The sequence below is a fragment of the Lagopus leucura genome, unplaced genomic scaffold (assembly GCF_019238085.1).
Source record: "Lagopus leucura isolate 7727_CA_CO unplaced genomic scaffold, USGS_WTPT01 Super-Scaffold_100004, whole genome shotgun sequence".
Lineage (NCBI taxonomy): Eukaryota > Metazoa > Chordata > Aves > Galliformes > Phasianidae > Lagopus > Lagopus leucura.
Window position 1 is genome coordinate 24,979,387 of NW_024962264.1, and position 21,819 is coordinate 25,001,205.

Consider the following 21,819-nt stretch of genomic DNA (forward strand, 5'->3'; position numbering starts at 1 on the left):
GCCCTGTGAAAATGTGTATTATTTCCTTGAGTAAAACACTTTTAACCTACACTATCTAGTCATTCTTTATAGTTGTATGGTGTCAAAAACATTTACTGCACAAGCAGAGATCTGTGTTTCTTTTGCCATGGACAATAAATCTTTAGTGTCTTCTCTTGATACGCATCACTCCACTTGATCTCAGGAGGCACTCTACGTCTCTCTTTCCCTCTCACTCTTCTAGCAAGGTCACTTTCCAGAGATGAAACAACTTTTCCAGAAGGTATAGTGTTCAATAATTAATATCTGCTGATAGTCCCTTCCCAAAGCAGAGCTTTGAAAGTAAAGCAGGCTCATCATTAGCTTACGGCTTGAAAAATCCTTAAAAAAGATTTGAGTAGTATGTCTGGAAAAAATCAGCCTCAAGAACTTAAAATACATAGGACTGAATTCACCACTAATATAAACAGATCTGTATCCACTTACACCAGAAGGTAATTCAGCACTTCCTTTCTCACCAATCATCATTATCTTACTACTTGCCTGGGAACACTGACATCCAAATACATGTAATAGAATCTGCCATTAATAGCAAGATAGAAATACCTCCTGTTGCTTTCACTATTTCATGTAGAATAGCACAGTAATAATAGCACAATGATAGCCACCTACTCAGGAAGATGTCTCTTACTGGATGCCCTGCAGGACAGACAGTGAATCATAACCAGAGGGACATACTCTAAGCCAAACATTCCGGTGAATATAGAACATAGTTTCCTATGGTTGCTGTTGTGTTCTCTTCTACCACTTATTTTATAGCTGCCAACCTCATTTTGTTAGGTGATGTCCAGTTAAATAAATAGTTGACTAAAACAAAAAACTACCTTCAAGCATGTACTGAAAATAATGGTATCTTTCATATGGATGAGATCTACATTGAACGCTGTCAGGGGGAGAATGAAATTCATTGACCAGAGACCAGTTTCAGATCACAGAAGCCTTGATATCTTGTGTCTCTATCCCAAATTGGTCCTTTAGAGGGGTGAGGAAGAAGCATGCCACCTCCATAGAGACTAACTAGTGAAGATGAGATAATCCAAGGCTGAATCTCCACGGCAGCTTTTCACTGGATTTGATTTCTTCTGGTCTATGTACGTTTATCTACTCAATACATATCTTGTAGCTCTTGCAGCTGGTCCAGCAGCCAGACTAAAAGTTCATTCATAGCTGCCAGGGTGCTTCACATAACACTGCAAAGATGGGGTATTCACACTGGCCATGCCTGTCCTACCTTAAGTGCCTTTGTCTCCATACAGTTGACCCCTCAATCCTATAGGACCCAATCCACTCAAAGATGTGTGTGGTCCTCAGGTATGGATGCCCAAGGAGTAAAAGCAGGAATGGAGAAACTGTGCTAAGGAGATATGAGTCATCTATTCCAAACTGCTTAACAGTCTTCCACTAAAACAATTTTAAAAGTCGTTTATTTCACAATTCAGTGAAAACTGTGTGCATGCTAGGGACATCAACGAGGAGTGGAGTGGCAGGTGCTAATCCCTCTGGCAACATTGACAGGACCAGACAAACACTGATGCATTCAAGGCCAGGCTGGATGTGGCAGCATGGTTTAGTGGTTGGTGACCCTGCCCATGGCAGGGGGGTTGAAACTAGATGATCTTTTAGGTCCTTTTCAACCCAGGCCATTGTATGATTCTATGATACTACTTGGGCTCTGCAGAAGGCTGAAGCCCCTACATCTTCCTGCTGAGTTATATCTGACAGGGACCAGGAGGGACAGTGGGGCAATCTGACTCTCACTGGTATAATTTACCCTTTGACACTACTACTGAGCACTGGATATTTACATGCATGTAAATTACGCACATGTGTACACGCAGAAGCCCAGACACAGAGAGTCAACAGTAGTTGAGCATCTAGTCAAATGTCCCTTGTTTGTCTAGGCTAAGAGGAGTGTGTGTGTGAAACAGAGGATGACAGGCTGCAATTATTCCAATGTAGTACTTGTACACTGAAGGAAGGCGGCTGGGAGGAGGTGTCAACTGCAGGTCATTAAGGCTGACAAGGGCTGCAGTCATCTCTAGCAGCTGGCCCTCTCCCAAGTGGGCTGACCAATGGTGCCATCACCTTGTCTCCGAGGAGCCTTGCAGGCACATGACGTAGGCCTCACAGAGTGAGTAAAGGAGATAGGAATAATGCTAATTGTTGTTCAGAGCAGTCATAAGCAGAAAGCACCACAAGCCACAATATTCTGACACTAGGCAGCTGATGTCTTTTATAAATACATATGGCTCCACATAGGTCAGCCTAGTCTGGCATATGATTTAACTTCATTTTATTTTTGTGCTATGCATAGGGTAAAATCTCTGTCTCTTAAGCTCCATGAAAAATGTTTTTTATTGATTAGACTTTTCCATGTACCAGTTTGGCACTGCACTTGTCTAGTGTTATTACAGGGAAGAAATGCCAGCATTTAAAAATGGCACCTGATTCTGTTTTCTAGTGAAGAGTTGACCCTGATACTGCAGTAGGACCCCTAGTAGTGGAAAGTAGCACCAAGGAGATGTTACACTGAATGCTATTTACCTGCACTTGATGGAGCTATGGAAACAAACCTATTTACGTTGCTCTTCTCTTGGGTCAAATGTGCTTGTCTCTGCTTTGAGAATTGAAGCATTTTCAGCCTCAAGCAATGGAATGTGAACTCTTCTACCCACATCATTTACCCTTCTTTTTCTGGCTGTTGTTCACAGGGCTCACTAGAGGCATCTCTGCTTCCCCCATCGCGTAAATCCTTTTTCCTTCATTAGTTGGTGTTCACATCATCTCCTAAAAATTGTCAGATACCATCACTGGCCTCATTCTTTATTACACTGTCCTCCTCAGATACTGTAACCCTTAGAAACCTGATGGCCTTTCTCTTGTGTCTTAATTACCACCCCTGTCACTCTGAGGAAGCCCTGCTGCTTTGGTCAGAGCAGCCTGCCTTTAGCAAAACTGCAATTCCAATGTGTGGCAGTGGCCCAGTTGCTAGGCCACTCAGCTTTTGAGTGGAAATCAAGAATTAGCCAGTTGGAAGATATGCTTTCTGTTTCTCTTGTACCTTTCTCCTGTTTTTGTTCAGTCTGTTCCGTAACTTCACTCCAATCAACAGCATTTATGTCTCAGCTGAAATCTCGGTGGAGACAGCAGACTGGAAAGCAGCCTAAAAGAGGTGCCAGCTGTTTTCAGTCTGTGCAAACCCCCACCATCCTGGCTGGGAAAGAAAAGGAGGGTGGGCAGACCTTTAGGTGCCATGAATTGTCCTCGTGCTCTTGGTAAAAATGTGCATAGTCCAGTTGGGAGCATCTCCCAGAGAGAACCACTGCACTCACTGCTAGAAGCATCAAAACACATCCATGGATACATACATCCCTCCTGGTCTTCTGTTCATGATATGTGCTAAGACAGCTCTCATCCTTGTGCTACTCTCTCATAGTAACCTTCTTCCACAGTATTTCTTCTTACAAGATCAGAAATTATGTTCCACTTAACTAGGCAGAATATTAAAAGAACAACAACCCAAAATGCTATAATACTCCAGAGAAGAGAGCTCACAGCCACTCCACTTACAGTAACCATCTTAGTGGTAATTGAAAGGTTTCTTTCTGTTTATCTTCCTTAAACTATTGAAATATGTTAAAACTAAATTGTGAAAAGCCTAAATCAAAGGTATTTTTCAGTACTACAGTTACAAGTTGTTATCAAAGTGGCAATTACTAATACACATCAGCAGCAAGTCAATTATGTTGACTTCTAACATGTGGACCACCTTATGAATTGGATGTAATGAACAACACTGCAGCTGAAGACCAGCTATATTTACTACTCCTCAGATAAGCCTTGGAGAAAACTTTGAAGTCCATACTGAAAACAATTGAAATGTGGAGATGCAGCACTTGGTTACATGGTTTTAGTGGGCACAGTGGTGGTGCATTAGTGGTTGGACTAGATGGTCTTAAAGGTCTTTTCCAACCATAATTATTCTAAAATTCTGTATTTCAGGAACCAAAAACAGGAGGCAAATGCCATCACTAGGGATTGGCTACTGTGGGGAATTTCCAACTAGCATCACTCAATGCAGGCTGAGTGTGGACAGGCTGGATGAGCTGAACCAGAGTACTATGCTAGTAAGTCATTCTCAAATACTTGTGACACAGAACTCTCAAATCTTTAAAAGACAAAATTAAAATTTCTGCTTGCAGTTTGAGCCACTGTTGTAATGCTTATCTAGCAGACAGAACTGGCTTTTATTCAGGAAAAATATGTTATACTTGGCAAGAATTAAGCACGTGAAATTGTATGAAGCACTCTCCAAAGCTCAATGGCTTTGTGCTGTTGATTGATTTGGCCCTGACTAGGAGAAGTGCTAGACAGATGCAATTGGCCTTGATACTCCCAGGGTCAGTTCCACAGAGACATGAAGGCATACAATCAGTTTGGAGGAAAAAAAAAAAGGATGAACAAGATTTTGGTTCAGTAGGTCTGAATGCTTTTACATGCATCTACCCCCAAAAAACAAATGCTAGGAGCAGGAAGGCCTTCCAAGGAAAACAAGCATGACTCTTTAATATGCTGTGATTTAAAGGGGTGCAAATCCATGGCACCGTGTGCACAAGTCCCTGGTATGCATTTGCAAGGCCAATCTTAGTGAAATTTGTTCTTTCTTGGATTTTCTTTCTCTCCACCAGAGTGTAGAGGATACTTTAATAATTTAACTAAGGATAGTTTTAATATATATGACTTATAGGAATAATTCAAAGGGTAGAGTCAGTAACAAATATCAGGATGGAGATAACATTATATCACTTCTTCTCCAATTACCACCAATAGAGATAGTAGTTCTTGTTTTTTTTTTTTACTCTGCCAACCACACTACACTTTTAATGCAACTCGATTTGAGAAATTAAATCCAGATTTCACAGTTTCCTAGATCCAACAGAAACACAATCCACTGCATCTTCCCAATCTTCTACACGCCCTTCTTTTCTTTTTGCTACCAATGCTGTTATCAGAGGGGAAAAACATATTTTGTTGCCATCGTAATCTTAATAAAATGCTCCACCAAGTTCATTAGCCACCTATGATCTCTGACCATCTGTTTGGGGTACATCTATCTCGTATTACCAAAGGGAACTGATGTCTACTAATGCATGGCAGATTGGTTGTTGGGCCTGACCCTGAATATCATTATGAAAATTACTGCAGAAATAAAAGGTCATTCCCATCAGCTGCCTGAGCCTCAAAGTGGCTATGAGAGGGCAGAAGCCTTTGTTTGTAGCCATTTTTATTTTATTAATAAAATTATATGCATGACCTGCAACTACTTGGGATTCAACTGTGGTAGGCACTTGAAATTCAAGATAGTGACCAAAGTTCTGCAGAAGTGAGGACAAATGTAACAGTCCACACACGTGGGGAGCAAAGTCAAGAACAAGGCCAGAAGGCAGCGCTGGAAGAGGAACAGAAGGATGGACAGAAAGACATGCCCTAAAATGCAATACCTCTTTCCTGGGGTAAGTAGTTGTTTCCTACTGACAATGCACAGCATTTATATGATTTAGAGATGCACTACAGTTTGTTAAGATGAGAGGATGTGAGGTTTGCTAGAGAAGTCCTTCCTTGGAACTGAGTAACACTGTTAGAGACTTTTGGCTCTTCTGAAAATGTTAAGCCCTAAACAACTGACTTTTTTTTCTGGGATCATTTTCTACAACTTCCTAAAGATACCTGTCTATCGTTTTACAACCACTCCAAGTTTTAGCAGGTTTTATAGCATAAAATATCACCCACCAACTTGGGCACAGCAAGATATGAAATGCTTTACCAGCTGACGTGTACTTTCCATCTGCATCTACCTTTTCTGATCATACAGTAATGTTTTGCATGCTGTAAGAAAATTTGTATTTCAGATCATCAAAGGATTTCTGTTGTTTCCAGTGGAAAAAATATAATAATGAAAATCCAATCCTCTTTAATTTCATCAAACTGATTCCTATTGGAGAGTTTGAATTATCAGGTGCAGTAAAAAAAAAAAAAAAGAGAGAGCAATACTGTGGAAGAAAACTAGAGATAGAAATGTGCATCAGAAAGAAAGTAATCCTTGTATATGAATGATCAATGCAGAGCCCTAGAGTAAAAGCAATGCAGTGGTAATTGAAGTGCTGTCCTTAGTGGGTTATGTTAAACATTCAGAGGCTATAGGTCAGTGAAACTGTTACTTATCATCTGGTTAGCTGTCCAACAGAGGCTGCTTAAGAAAGACAGCGAGCTTAGCTCATTTAAATTGAAGTGATTGATTTTCATTTAGCATTTGTCCACCATGGTTATCAGAAGTTGCAAAATTCATTTCAGAGTGACTTAAAAGGAACAGAATTATTTGTATCCATATATATTTAGTGACACAAAGCAGCATTAATAACTCCACTGCTTATAATTGAATTAATTTTTTTAAAACTGCATTTGAATTACATGAAGGCTGTGACACAAGCTATCAAAAACCAGCACATTCAATATTAAAATTAAATGTTAAGGCTGAGGGCATGCCATTATGTCACACTACTGGGGGACAAAACTCAAATTATCAAGACATTCTAATTTATGGATGGATGTCTGCCTGAACTTTTAAGTGTAATGGACTTTGGCAATGTATGGCACGCTTGCTTCTTTTAGTAGGTAGAAATTTCCTCTTGAGACAAAACATGCAGATGAAGATCAGAGGCATATGTTACTTGAAGGCACTCCATGAAGATTTTAAAGCTAGTAGAAAATATTACAGCTTTTGCTTACAACTCAAAAGCTTATTTTTTTTTAATTCTAAATGGACCTGTACTTCACTGTGGACTTAAGAAATGCAAAGATTAATTTAAAAAGAAAAATGTTATTTAATTCTGAGAATGCAGTAAAAATATCAGAAGAAAAAAAAAATTCTTCTCTTTTTCTGCACTACCCACTTCTAACAGTCACATTTGGCAGAAATCCTTCCAAACTTTTTTATGCAATCAATGTCAAGATTATGGAGCAGCTCCATCACCCTGCCTTCTTTTTAATAATGTCATATTAAAACTAATGAGAAGATTTACACACATGAAATTATTAGGATATGCAGCTGTTTTCAGGCTTAGTGCCACTGTTGTTATGATACAGTGACAGTATCTGGGTGGAGCTGCTTATGCACACTTGGTCCTCAAATAGCTATAACTGAGCACAGCTTCATAATAATCTCATTTTAAGTGAATAAACAACTCTGAGGTCCAGGCTGCTACAGATACCTACAGGTAGCACTTCAAAGTGACACAGTGACTCAGTTTCTAAAAATGCTCTTTTCAAGATGTTTTCTCAAGGCTTTCCTTTTGCTTAGAGAATTAGAGCTCATAATGTCAAAGGCAAGGTAGCTTATTTCTTCTCCCAGTAATAGTTTGAGCCTCCCACCTCACTCTGACCTCAGGTTTCCTGTCCTGGATCCCCTCTCACACCCGGTTGGTTGATTTCCATCATTAGTTGTCTTTGTTGATATGAAGTATTTGTGCTGTTTTTCTCCAAATGGCAATGAAGTCACAGTCTGAATCTTGTTAAACATGCCAGACCACCATTGGAAAGATCTGAAATCTTCCATTTCTACAGGTATGGAGAATCTCATCTCCAATGAACTCTACCACTCCTAATAATCATTTTGAGCATGAAGGCTAGAATGAGTAAAGCATTATTTCTGCTCCAAATAAACTTTTCATTTAGATGTTGTCAAAAAATGAAAAGTAAAGGAGTAAGGACACAACTATGGGAAATTCTTTGCTGACTGTGCATAAGCCAATAGGATGCCTTTTCATCCACATATAGTATTTATATTGCCTACAACATGGTTTCAAATTGTTTTAGTTCCTTCTCCTTAACTGTGACCCTCTGGAAAAGCAGAGCTATGTCGAGGAAACGCAGTCATTAAAGTCATTTCATCCTTGGATTTCTAATTTGTGATGAGGTGGAAGAATTGGTGCCACTGTTTGAAATCAAATTCTGACCTCTTCTTCAGTCTGCTAACAAGAAGCATTCCCAGCTTGTTGACAAACTCTCAAGACATCACAGCAATGGATTATCTGCCAGATCAGTGAGGCACCTTCTTGGGAAGTCCACTGTTACTGTGCTGTTCCTGCTCAGCAGAAGCACCTCAGATGCTAAGTGAAAATTTACAGATCAGCTCAACTGACTGCTGAATGACTAATACAAAGCAGCACTAATGCTCACAAGTCCCAGTAGTCCAAGTGGAGTTAGAGAGGTTGTTCAAGAGGAGGAAGATCTTGCAAGAGCATAAAAATGGAAGATGAAAGCCGTAAATCTTCCACAAATGGGACCTTGCTAGGAAAATAACTGAGCAATTAGTCAAAATCTATTTGTTTTTAAATACACTAGTATTGCTCACCAGTTAATTCCAATGAAATTCAGGTTGAAGCAGAAAGCCACAGTGAATCCTTGGAAGTTGGGTGCATTTATGGGATGCCCCTTTGTGGCAGTGCAATAGGTAATACATCACTACTAAAGGAAGACTGGATGCAATTTACTACGGGAAACGAGCAAAAGTTGTGACTAACCATTTAAAGAGGTAACGCAATACTCAGCACGGGTATGATGAAAGAACTTTCAGCCTCGTGGCTCTATTTTTGTGTATGCGATGAATGATATAATGATATATGTGATTAATGATATAACAATCATCTGTAAATGGTGGAGCTACAGAAATGTACAGCACAGTTTGCATCTACGCAAAATTCAAGTGCCAGGTCTCTGTCACGGTGTTTTCTCTTCCTGCCTAGTTTATATGCTCAATCCATAATTTAATACTTCTTCCTGCATACGGTATTTTGGTAAACATCAAAGCAGTGTTACGGGATTTATCACATAGTTACATAGCTGCAGCTATGGGGAGTTACACCTCTATTCATTCTGACTGTCTAGCAGTAACTTGTTTAAAAATAAAAAAGGGAAGAGTGAATGCATGAACCTAAGCTCCAGGAAACTGTGAAGAAAGAACTGGTTATGTTTCTGTTTGAGATCTGTAGGTGTCTTCATGGCCAGAGGCACACAACAACACGTGCTGCACATTTGTTAAACACCAATCTTATGCAAATCTGCGTATCAGATATACCCATTTGCAAAACAGTCTAGTTAAATGGCATATATAATGAAAATGGCTACAAAGACGTATGAATGTAGAGGTGTACTGTTTATTATGTGGAAATGTAACCTGTGTGCACTGTGTTTTTTGATTTTCATCAAATATTGCCAGAGAGCATGTGATGCCTCTGCATCCAAATGTTTCTCACTGCTATTTGTATACATCCATACATATATATCTGCACTTCATACAGAAATATACGTATGTGTAAATTGTGTGAATGTAAATATAAGATATGCCATATGTCCCAAAAGTCCCAAAAGAGCATCTGATGTTGATGTGTAGACAGTATGTTAAGGATCTTCCTAATTAATAACCCAGATTAAAACCTCTTGGCAATCAATTAAGATTAATGACAGAAGTCACTCTCTATCCCCCTGCGCCCGCATATCGGGCTGTGAAAACCCTGGGTCGTGAAACTTTAATCCTGTTATCTGCTGCCTTCTCCATCTGAAAAGCCTACAGATTAACAGAGCAGACATTATCGAATTTACAACCAGCCGCTCGGACAGCTGCCCTACTTTCAGCAGTTAATGGAAAAGGAACTAATCTGGTTAAGAGCATGGGACTAGTTCATAAATCTGGGTGCACAAGACAGTTAAAGCTGTCACGTCTCTTCTGGATGGCAGTGACTGAATTAACCTGTCGGCTTTCTTCCTGCTGCATCTTGAAGGCGATCAGTCTTTCTGTAAGCTGACTAATGAGACACTCAACATTCACATAAACTAAAATTCGCATTCCCTCCCTGTAAAGGCTGTGTCCAGGTTGGGTGTTGTTTTATGTCTGAGTTTGGTTGAACACACACAGCATTCTCTTTGCTGGAAGCCAGGCAGTAATCAAATATAACTTTTTACTGCAATCTGCTCCATAAGAAGTTGTGTTGAGGAATTAAGGAAACCATCTTTCCCCCTTCAAACTGTGCAGAATGAAACAAACCGTGAGGGACATTGAGCTGAAAAATGAAATGTTTTCTTCTTAATACAGCATGGACGGGGTCAGGGGTGGAAAGAATGGTAATGCTCCTTGGGCTGCTGGAGACGATGTTTGACAGCTGTAGCAAATTCACATGACTTTCCCTCTCTTAACAGGCACTCTCTCTGTGCTGCCAGTACAGCTCGAGTTACAGCAATGCCTGGTAGGGTGTATCTTACCCTAAAACACTCAGCTGTTTCTAAACTACTAAAACCAGCAGGAAATCCTCTGGCTGCACACACCATGGGGGCAGCTCCACTTTTTAGAATGCTCTGTTAACCTGTTGTGGCATCAACCAGAGGTGCATGCTATACTTTGGTATAGCACTGCTTCCATCAGGACCATCACCCACCTGTACACCTGCTGTTGTCTTGCAGCAATGGGAACACAAAGGCACTTATTTCATTCATAGAAGTGTTTGTGCTCATACTATTGAGTTCTGAATGCTCATTTAAAAAAAAAATTAACAGCTCTCATCTACACAAAGGCAGGGAGTACCAAAGTGACTGCCTGCACCTATGGGAAAATATTCTTATTTTCACAATACTGGGACATCATTGTCTTTTCATAAAGATGACTGCTACTGCTTTTTCTGAAACCTCATTCAGTGCTTCACTCACAAGGATGCATTGCTTTCTATTGGAGACCAACCTCTGGATTCAGTCGGAATGGGGCAGTTTGAAATTACTGCTCTTAAAATGTTCCCTTCCATTTTCTTTAACTTATACTGAACTTCAGTTCAGAAAGTGAACTTAATAATTTACCAATAATCTTACTGTGGAAGTTTAGGAAAAACACTGGCTCCAGTTTCGGTCTGCACAGACAAATTTTTGCTTGGAGAAATGGCAGAAAGCAGAAAACATTTAAGAAGAGGTGCTCTTTACCTCTCCTCTCATCTCACTTTATAACCAGTTTTGCATCTCCCAACCACTGCAGCCATTCAGGAGATCCCAGATAAAGATAAGCATTACTTTATGAATTCTTGGGTTTCTTTTAAAATTCTTAGCCAATGTTTTCTTTGATATCATTGCTTCTACATCATTCCATATTATCAGTGAATTAAGAGCTCAAGTGAAAAGTATCCCATGGTAATGCAAATTGCTGCTAGGTGCAAGCAGTTGAACTCTTCATTGGTACCTGTTAAAGCATGGTGTAGAACTGAAACTGGGGGTTGTCCTAGGCACTGCAGTTGGTCTTTGATTCAGAACAGTGAGCTCACTCTCAGTGAAGGGACTCCCAGCCTCAGTCTTCTAACAGTTTCTTTTATATTCTCTAACTGACAGTCTGAACGAATGATTTAATGTTTTCTGCCTGTGCCCAGTGTAGAAACTACTGAACAAACACAAAGGGAATAGCAACATGGGCCTCATCTCAGAGAATATCATAATGTCAAAGTCTTTTGAACTGTGAATTTGTGATGCTAACAGAATTACAACACAAAATTCTTTTGCATAACATAGAGACGCACACAAAGTAACATTACATTAAACAGATGTTCCTATGAATTTTGCAGCCATTACTACAAATTCATCTTTGAAGCATGTAAACGCTAATAGGTTTAAAATTATATATATGAGTGTGGTTTTCTTATGCTTTTTTGTAACATCAAAAAAGCTGGAAATGCCCTGTAGTTCTACTATAGAAACCTATTGTTGAATGAGCTATGGATTTTTTTTCCTTTTCCCAACCACATATGTTCACATTCTGACTGTGCAAAATCTTAAGTATGACTGCCATGGGCCATTTGTAGACTTAAAAGAATTTTGTGCAAATTACAGCAAGCAGTAAGGTTATACTAAGTATTTGAGGAACATTAATGACAACCTCTAGGTGCTAAATGAGAAAATAAACTGAAGAATTTTTGTAAGAGAATAGGCCCCTAATGATCACAATACAAACCACTGCCAAGTTTCTTTCTCATATAAACTGTATGTCAGAGGTGTTCCAGTATGGAAACAATGGCAGATGCTCCCCATGCATGCATTCAAAATAACACTGAAAATAACATTATGGGCTGAAGGTTGCCTAAAACCCTTGGTCAGTTAAGTGGTTTAACAAACTACCCTAAAACTACAGTGATTCCTTATTTTTTACCCCTTACATAAAGAAAAGAAAGCATAAATACGAGTAGGAACATGGGGTAATGAATCATTTATAAATTATCTTGTTAGCAAAGAAAACAAAACATTGCTTTGAAAACAAAATAATCTCCTGCCGCAGACTCCACTATGTTTGATGGGAGCCCTTCAAAAGATCCATGGCTTAATGGAGGCTGTTTGTGTGGGGACTTCGATCTGTACCTGCTGTCCCCTGTCACTCCCGGGGAACTCGGCGGCAGATGTTGCAGCGCTAAGTTGTCTCTGAAGTGGCTCTCCATCCTCATCTCCCCACCACAACAGAGTCAAACTATATTAGATCTCTTTATTTGTGCCCGAGGCATGTTTGGGAGCGCAGCTGTGTCCACCCCCAATCTACCTTTAGTGTTTCAGCCCCCAGGCGGCAAATGGGAGACCAAAACTGTTCTGCCACTCTCAACTACATCTGCTGACAATCCAGCCGCCTCGCTGCAGGCTGCCGAGGACCTGTGCAGATGTCATCAACAACCTGCTAGCTCACACCTGTACCAGCGTCCCCAGCCTCACCATTGCTGGCTGAAAAATGCATGGCTCCAAGGACTGCCGTCCGCAATCAAAGCTCCTTCACTCAGCTGCATGCAGCCTCTGACCAGGCCACCTCAGCATTAGCTGGCAACATGGAAGAGTGGGAGATGGGGGAGGAGGAAGATTTGCTTTGATACTTCATGCTTAAATTTCAATTACTTGATCAAGGAACTGAATTCAGCAGTGAATTCTTCTGCAAGTGGGAACTACCAAATTCCTAGGCAGTAAAAGGAAGAAAATAAAAGAGCTGCTTTGCTGCTGTTTGCCATAACAGTGTCTCCCAGTTAGGTGCATGCACACGTGTATTTCAATCTACATACGTGTCTGCTTATCATACTGACTTCAACTCACCAGGGGAACAGCACAGGATGTGCAGCCAGCAAATCATGAACTAGGGAGGTGTATTTTTTTTCTTCCGAGATATCAAATACTGAGACAGGCACAAATAGCATTCCTACAGTACTACAAGTCACACCTTAATGATCATTATTTTGATCTCAATTCATTCGGAGAAATTCTATTCCCCTTTTCAGTAAAGATACTGAAGGTTAGTGAGATACCTCTCTGTTTTTTATAAGCCAAGATGTTGGTCAATGTCATTCTGTCAAATCCAGAGAGGACGGATGCCTGATTTCTTACTGGACCAAAAATGACTTCCCTGGTAAGCCAATTTTCACAGAACCACAGAATTTCCAGTAATTGCCATTCTCATGGCCAGAAATCCTCAGAACAGAGCCTGACTGACAATTGCAGCCTGTTCAGGTAAAGCCAGATCAGGCATCAGTGTTTCTATTTACATTGAATTTGCTTGTTAAAGTACTATGAAGTACTGTATATTTTGCATGAAAAATTACTACTGTTCATTATTCCGTATGACATGAATAACCCATTCAAGCAGTAAACAACATGCAAACATAACCAGAACGCTAACATCAGTATCTGATAGCCATACAAAGAGTATGCTTCTGTATGGGAACTGCTGAATCACAGCCTGAACCTCTGATTGATCACCTGAGGCGAGCAATGAGTCAGCCACAGGAGCACAGGTGAAGGCAATTCAGCTGTGCTGCTAGAAGGGGTGGAGCCTGGCTGCACCTCTCCTAGACCCATTTAAAAGCTGACTGCCAGGGGAGGAAGGATCTCTTCTGGAGATCCACTCTGCTGGAGTTTTGTGAGTGAGCCCTGGATATGGGTAAGCATCCTATCTTTTCTGCTTTGGAGTAATAACCATGTAGCCAAGCTCTCTAGTATACCTTGTAACTATAACATCTGTACATTCATTGATTGTACAGCTTCCTATCTCCAGTTCTGCGAGTTGTCATTCTGCAACTTCCAAATGCATGCCCTTGTCCTAGATAAATCCCTAGATAAAACTTTTTCTTATGTGAGAACAGCACCAACCACCAGCCCTGTTATCAGGCAGATAACCTAAAGGGTGATTACCTCTCTTTCCATCAGAATTAACTCCTTCCCTTTAACATCTCTAATTCTTATGTTGTCTTCATGGGATATGTTGCAAAAATAGCAGCTCTCACACACTGTTGCTTTAAGGTAACTGAGAATCTGATCTGCCATGCCCATCTGTTGGTGGGGCAGTGTGTTGAGAAGAAGTTTCCATCTCACTTAGAGGAAACAGTTTGCTCCTACAGCTCTTCAAATGTGTCAGAAACAGGAATGCATATCTTTCAGTGTACGTTTTTTTTACCAATGCATTATTTTTTTCTGTTGTGCCATTCTTTTTATTGCACTGCTTTCTTTCATTAAGGCCATGGAATTACCAGTGTTCAGCAGCTGATATACCCTGGTTGTAACATGCCCTTTTTTGCCCACCACAATTGATACACTCGCACTGCACAAACCTCATCTCCTTGTTGTGGTCGCATCAAAGAGACTCTGTCATACTGTCTTCGTAACAGTGCCCACAGTGCATCAAGTCGACCCTGTGGCAACAGAGCAACAGGACTCTGAGTATGATAAAACCAACAAAATCTCATTTACTTCATTATATTCAGTTCAGCTTGTGTAAGATGAGTAAGGCACACAAAGTCCTACCTTTAGTGCAAAACTACACTGTACTGAAGACTAAAAAGCTTACCTTAATTGGTGTATACCACTTCTCCTGAATGACTGGTGAGGTAGGCTTTGGTTTAGGTGGTTTTGGATGAAAAGGTTCTTCTGGTTCTTCTGGGAGTTTCACCACAGCATTTTTTGCTTTTTCTAATCGAGCCCCTTCTTCAGTGGATCCTTTGTCCCCCCAGCGAACCTAAAAAAAGAAAAAAGCCAGAGTTTAGATGTAAACACAATGCAGACAAATGACCAGGGAACTATGGCTGAAAAAGTTTAAATTTGGAAGAAACTCTGAATTAACAGGAGAACAGAAAATGTTCACTCCTCCTTTTTGATAACAAGCATCTTACTTAAATGCATATGTGTGATTTTTTTTTTTCCATCTTGCAAAGGCAAATAATTAAGAGAAATACTGAAAGAAAATTGTATCATACACCTCACAGACTGCAAAGCAGACAGGAAATCCGATTTATCCTACACCTCTACCTGACACTGATGAAAGCTTTAATTTCAGCCACCCCAGATTTACTAGCACAGTGTGCTTCCTGAGAATCCCAGTTTAGATGGAAGGTGTTACTTCAGCACTACTGAACAGAAACTCAGTGGTGCTATTCAAAGACTTTTAAGTAGCTCTCCATACTGGAGAAAATATAGATGAAGCAGTCACCTGCATAAGTAAATGTGTATCATGTAACTAACTGTAAGTATCTATATCACTGCATTAAGAGCATAAAACATACACGGATTGTTGGAAGGGGATGGAAACCTGGAGTATTGCTGCTGATGAGACAAATGCCTATTTCCACTTCTCTAGAAGGTTCTAATTACCAGGCTATATAGAGAAAGTACAGAAAAACATCTTTCCTCCAAGAGAGATGATTTTTGCTATGGTAATCTTATTTCTTACTGTAATTGGAAACATGGTGCAGCAATTATTTTTGCTGTATCCTACAAGCAAACAAGCCTAGGGAAGACTCTTAACTTCTCATCTTGAAAGAGCGTATAAAAGCTATGGCTGGAGCTTAAAAGTTCTTGGTAAAAGTGGCCCCAATTATGTTCAGTGCAAGACTTTCTGTACCCTGCCTCCTCTTTCAAGCTAGAGTATAAGGAGGATGTGATAAACCAAAAGACAGCAAATTAAGTTCTGACAGTAGATCTTGCATAAACGTGATGTTTATGCTGGTGAGTCATGAAATCGCTGACTGAAAAAAGCAAACTATTCTTACAAAACTCCACCTACACACTTTTTTTTTTTTTTTTTTTTCCCCAGGGATCTCCTAACTAGATATGCCAGGCATGAAAAGAGATGAATCAAAATAAGAATAATTGAAGAATACTCACCCTTTCCCTCAGGGAAAGAATTAAGAGCATCACTGCAACTGCTTGGTAGGTATATCCCATTTCTATCTTGCTGCTTATCAATTCAAACACTTTAAAAAAGGGCAGAAAAAATAGTGGGATGCAACAAATCTCCCACTGCAAAAGGGCACAAGATTGTTTTGTAAAAAGAAATAAGCTGAGTTTTCTTTCTGCTGCCAGGACAAAGGAAGAAGGCTGCTTCAGGTCTTGCTAGGGACACCATACTGTACTAAGATCACTATGCAATGGGATGAGTGTTGGCAGCAACCTGCTTTCTTTGTCATCCTAAGTTCCATATGCAAAACATGCTGATAAGGAAAGTGAGGGAAATATACAGGCAAGTCATAGTCTGCCCTCTTTCAAACATACAAAATAACCTGGAAGAAAATTTTATCACCATCACAAAGAGTCTGTTAACAATGTAATCTCAGTATAGAGAATGAGAGCAGCAAAGTACAACAGAGCTTGTTTTGGTCCATAATGCTATATGTCACCTGTGTAAAAAAAAAAAAAAAAAACCTATAATTTCTTAGAAGGGTTATTGTTTTGAACCTTACTGTTATTTTGGACTTTGCCACTTGGCTTGCTTAGTGATATCCATTTTTCACAGGGGAGTCTTGTCTCTACAATATTAGAGTGGGCTTTCATGTCCAAGTAGACCCTGCTGAGTCATTAAAATGCATCTGTATCTTTCACTGTGATCAATGGTACTTTTACAATGTTTTTTATGAGGTTGTTAAAATGTATTTTAAACACTGTTAAAGCCATTTAGAGATACATGGTAGATTCCTTACTGATGGAATGACCTTCTCCTTCAGATTTAAATGGCTTCACCAGAAGAAACCAAAATTTGTAGATTCTGACAACACAACTTTGACATTAAAACCAATTGTCTGTAATGAGTAAGATCCAGAAATGATATCTTAAAACTTTGAAGCAATGTCAGAAGACAAATCTAGGAGGAGTGAACATCCTGGCTACGTTATCATGGTCTATCACAGAGGAGCAAAAGTAGTGGGGAAGAAAGGAATGCCCTGAAAGAGAAGAGTAAGCATAGAGAAGTAGGGAAGGACTGCTGAGTGGAAATGTAACAGTTTGTTCTCTACTTTTCTCTGTCTAAGGAAACAGCCCAAAAGTCAAGCTGTCAGAAGAATGGCAAAAGAACAGAATGCAGAGAAGCAAGAGAAAAAAAAACCGCGTAACTGAATTGCCATCTGAACTAAAAACGCTGAAGAAAACGAAATGACTAGACCATCCAATTTTTCATTGGCCACAGAATCCACTGCCCTCTCATTGTCAGGTAGGGAATAACCTCTCTTAGACCTGTTTACTTTCATCATGCTCTAAGACAGTGATAAGTGCAAGGTGCAAACAGCTGGAAACAGGTAGTTAAGCCAGCATTTCCCTCAGCCCCATTACTATAGGTTCCATGGAACAGAGGAAGAGCCTCATATTTAAGTGCTGTGACATTTAAGGTGAGGTGACCAGCTGAGTACCCCCAGCTTCCAGAGAAGAATAGAGACAGAGCTTCATAGAATAAGGGGCCTCTCACGTGTCTGTGCAGTTTAATTTGATTTACAACTATACATCTTTATTCCTACTACAGATAAAAATATTTTTAACTTAATTATTACTTTATCATCCTTTCTTTGAAAAGAAAACACCATATATTTGCCATGTGATAAGAATGCATTTCTTAATGCTAGAGATATTATTTCTGTTCATTTGAATATATATCAGATTTCTGTTTCACTTGACAAGATCCTCTGTACAAACTGTAATGTTATAAACCCTGAAACCTCCTCCTGGAGGCTCATTATGGCTCCTTTGAAAAAATCCAGGCTTGTTATTCTTTATGTTGGAAAGCACTACACAAAATGGTTTGTTTCTGAAAGCTGAGGCTCTTCTAAATTAGCAGTTCTGAATTGCTAAAGGAAACACGTATAAACAATAGAACTTTAAACTTGCACATTCTTCTGCTGCATTTCAAAAGGACTCAGGCAAAGCCATTTCTTAGGCTGATGCACTTATAGTTTGATCAAGACATAACTATATGGCCTAGGTGGGAATTTCAGAGACAGTTTCCTAGATTAAACTTAAAGACAGAAAACTGCTTTGCAAATTCCATAAAGGCTGACTTGACTGTAAAATCTGACATAAGGACGTGCACATTTTCATTCTGTTTTAATTAACATGATGCTATCATGTCTCTTCAAAGACAGGCACTGTTGTTGCTGTGAGTTCCTTTGGGATCAAGCCTCTCCTTAGCATCACCATTGTCAACGCATTTGGCTGGCCCACAGTTGGAGGACTTATGTTTCACTGTAATTTCTTCCAAAACATTCAGAAAAGGCTCTCACTCTCTCCTTCTCATTAGCTTGATGGAAAGAGCATGTCTTCAAGCAGCTATTTAAAGTTCCAGTCAAATGGAACTACAGAAAGCTGTTCTTTCATAAGCAGGGTCAAAATTATTTGATAGGGTAAAAATGTCATAAGGCTTATGTCATTGGGAAAGAAGCAAACATTATACCATTGTATTTCCAGTACACTTTCAAAGTCTTTTTTTTCCACCACTTGCAGCCTCAGAGACCTTGTATTTCAGTGAGTTATCATCCTTATATTGTACAAACCTCCATCCTTTTGATTCCTCCGACTCCTCGTCCACCATAGTAGGAAGCATCCACTGTGGGCCATTTCTTGGTAGGTAAGGGTTCTTGTTCCTCTTCCTGTCAATAAATTGAAACACACATGCTTTTAAAAGATATTTATTTATTTACTTATTTATTTAGTAGGTTTCTTTCTAGTATCTTTTATTAGAGTACACAAGAAAATGTTTTCCTATCTTAGATGTGAAGAACCAGATTTTTAGTTTCCTCAAATGTTCACTCATTTCCAAGCAAAATCTGGTCATGTTTGGAAATACTCTTTTAGGAGTTTGTGTGAGAAAAGCATTGGTGGCATCCATTAGGAAAGCCCAAATGGGGAATCCAACTGCGTATTCTACAGATCAGTATACATTTGCCCTGTCTTTTTTTTGTTTGCATTAATAAAAACAAGCAAAACACACAAACAAAAAAGAAAAGGATCAGTGGTAGCTTCCTCTACTGAAAATGTAATGCTTGCAAAGAGCCAGATTATCAGCCCCACTCACTGGGATTCAGCTGACAGCATTCAGTGGATCTGCAGTAAAGGTTACACAGCCAATCACAGTTTTCTAAGCCAACCAATGTCAAACTTGCTCTTGGCTGCCTCTGTTCAGTGAGGTACCTTATCATGGCCTTCGCTGTCAGAACACACTTGAATATGCTCAAGCAATTAGCTAAGTCAACACCAAGAGGCGAAAATACTGAAGACATCAAAAAAGCCTCTACTGTGTTACTGCTGATAAGAGGAAAATAAGTTCCCTTATAAAGGTCTCTCACTGTCTAATGCCAAAGCTGTGGGAACACACAGTTTTAAGTCCTATGATGAATCTTTGGATTGTCAGGTAAGGACAACTCGGTCCTCCTGCTTTCAATGAGGAATGAGAAAATGTTAAATTGTCTTGAGGTAAAGCTACTAAACAGTTACATGGATGTGACCTTGAATGACTTAATTCATACTACACTGAGATGACTGAGAAAGAGTAGAAAAGTGGACTTTGGCCTCTCTCAGCCTAAGGCTTCTCACAGGGCAGTTCTTTCTTGTTCAGCAGGTATTTACAAAAGAATACAGAAGGAGCAAGATTTGCAGAACACAAATGAGCACAGAGGAATAGTATCATCACCCAGCATGGTGTATGGCGCAGTATTATACTGTACCTCTTTTGGAGGTGGTGGAGGTGGAGGGGGATCTTTGATGACCTAAAAAAGCAGAAAGAAAAAAAAAAAACAACAAAAAATAAGGAATTGCACTGGCAGCATTAAAAAGCATGCACAAAATTTTTTAAGAGTGGACAGTTTCCGTCTGAGTCTCCCACATCTGTTCATAAACTGGCAACCACTACTGCTACATCCCTTGGGTATTGATTATCAAGGCCTTCTGGAAATTAACACCATCCGCCTGATAGAAAATAAAATCAATTGACTGGCAGACACTCTTTGGGCAGACGTGTCTGCCACTTTGCTTCCTGACCGGATAAGACTCAGTCATTCTAAGTAATAGGCAGTGATGAAATCCTATGGAGTTAATTAGCAAGCCTGGGAGGAAAAGCAGCCGTAGGTCTATGTGAGGTCTTGCATAATGTTGGGCCAAGATGCCTGCTTCTTTGTGCCATGCCATGCTGATGGATAATTTCTGGCCCAATGACAAGTGTGAAATGCCTTCTGGTAGCTCAGGCTTCACCTCTCGACGTCTAGATCATTTCCGCAGATCTCACATTTCAGATCTAATAATTGAAGCATGTAGCTCCTTAACTGCTCAGCATAGAGTGCCTGCAAGTGGGAGTTAGGTTTGCAAGGCTTCTTAAAACTGTGACTGGTTAAGGATCACTCAGATGGTAATTCACTTACGTTTATTTTTAAACCTCTACCTACAGTTTCTTGTTGTTCTCTTTCTCACATACGTACTGTAAATCTCAGGGAGTTTCCTGGTATTGACAGGAAACCACCAAACAGTGAACGGAGGGAAAAGAAAGGGAGCAAGTTGCTTAAATGGTAAAGGTGAAAACTGAAGTACAGGCATTCATCCTTCCCCAGGAAAAGCAGGCTAGTCAAGCTAAAAAAGAAGTACTTCTGTGACATCAAGGCATTTTTTTTGTGCTTGAATATCATATAGAAATGATTAAAAAATATGAAACTAAAGGAGTCTATTTTTGCTGTGGAGTAGCCCATCAAAAATTGTCCACAAGGGCAACCACATACTTCACCTTAATTAAAATATGTATTATTTTCTTCACTCTGCATTATTATACTGCTTTCATTGATTCTACCACTGCCTACAGATAATCTGTAATTGCATGGATGGATAGCATCATATATAAAAGAACATTCTTTTACCTGACCAATAATTGAGAGTTTTCCTTTTTAGCTTACATTTCAAGTCATAGTCGCACCAAGAGTTTAATTGCCCAAACAAGCTGTGTACTTTTAGCAGTGATACAGAAATTCTATCAAATAAGACAAAAAAGTGATGGCCTCCTTGGAAACATGCTTCCATGGTACCTTTGGTTTAGGATACTGACTTGTTTATGATGCTTCCAGTGGATTGGGAAGTCAGTTATGAGTTTTAATAAGACATCCCTTTGCTGTAAGATGTTGCAAGAAGATGCCAAGCAATTGTTTTTCCTTAAGCGTTTCTGACTATTTTTCCCACCAGCCATTGGGAATTCTAAGATTACTTCACAGAAATCAGCTATTTAGTTGGTCAGACATTCCTGAAAGCCAGATTGCAATTATTGTCCTAACTTGAGAGAAAGAAGAACCCAGAGTGATCATGGTCTGATTCTGAGAGATATTTAGGTACTGAGCAAGATTTTCCACAGCATTAAAACAGTAAACAGTAAAATGCTACTTTCAGTGTACATGTTCACATTCCCTTCTTTATTTAATTGTCATTTTTCTTTCTCTTTTGCCTCTTTCT

General features: G+C 39.7%; 1 protein-coding gene across 1 annotated transcript in view; it reads right to left on the minus strand.

Annotated features, from left to right (window-relative positions):
* ANTXR2 (ANTXR cell adhesion molecule 2) overlaps window positions 1–21,819 on the minus strand; it is a 100,283-nt gene that overhangs the window by 25,016 nt on the left and 53,448 nt on the right. Inside the window, exons 13-16 of the mRNA XM_042871168.1 lie at window positions 20,061–20,102; window positions 18,891–18,986; window positions 14,930–15,097; window positions 14,694–14,774 (exon numbers count right to left, since the gene is read on the minus strand). Of these exons, the coding sequence (XP_042727102.1) occupies window positions 14,694–14,774; window positions 14,930–15,097; window positions 18,891–18,986; window positions 20,061–20,102 (387 nt within the window). The remainder of the gene's footprint in view (window positions 1–14,693; window positions 14,775–14,929; window positions 15,098–18,890; window positions 18,987–20,060; window positions 20,103–21,819) is intronic.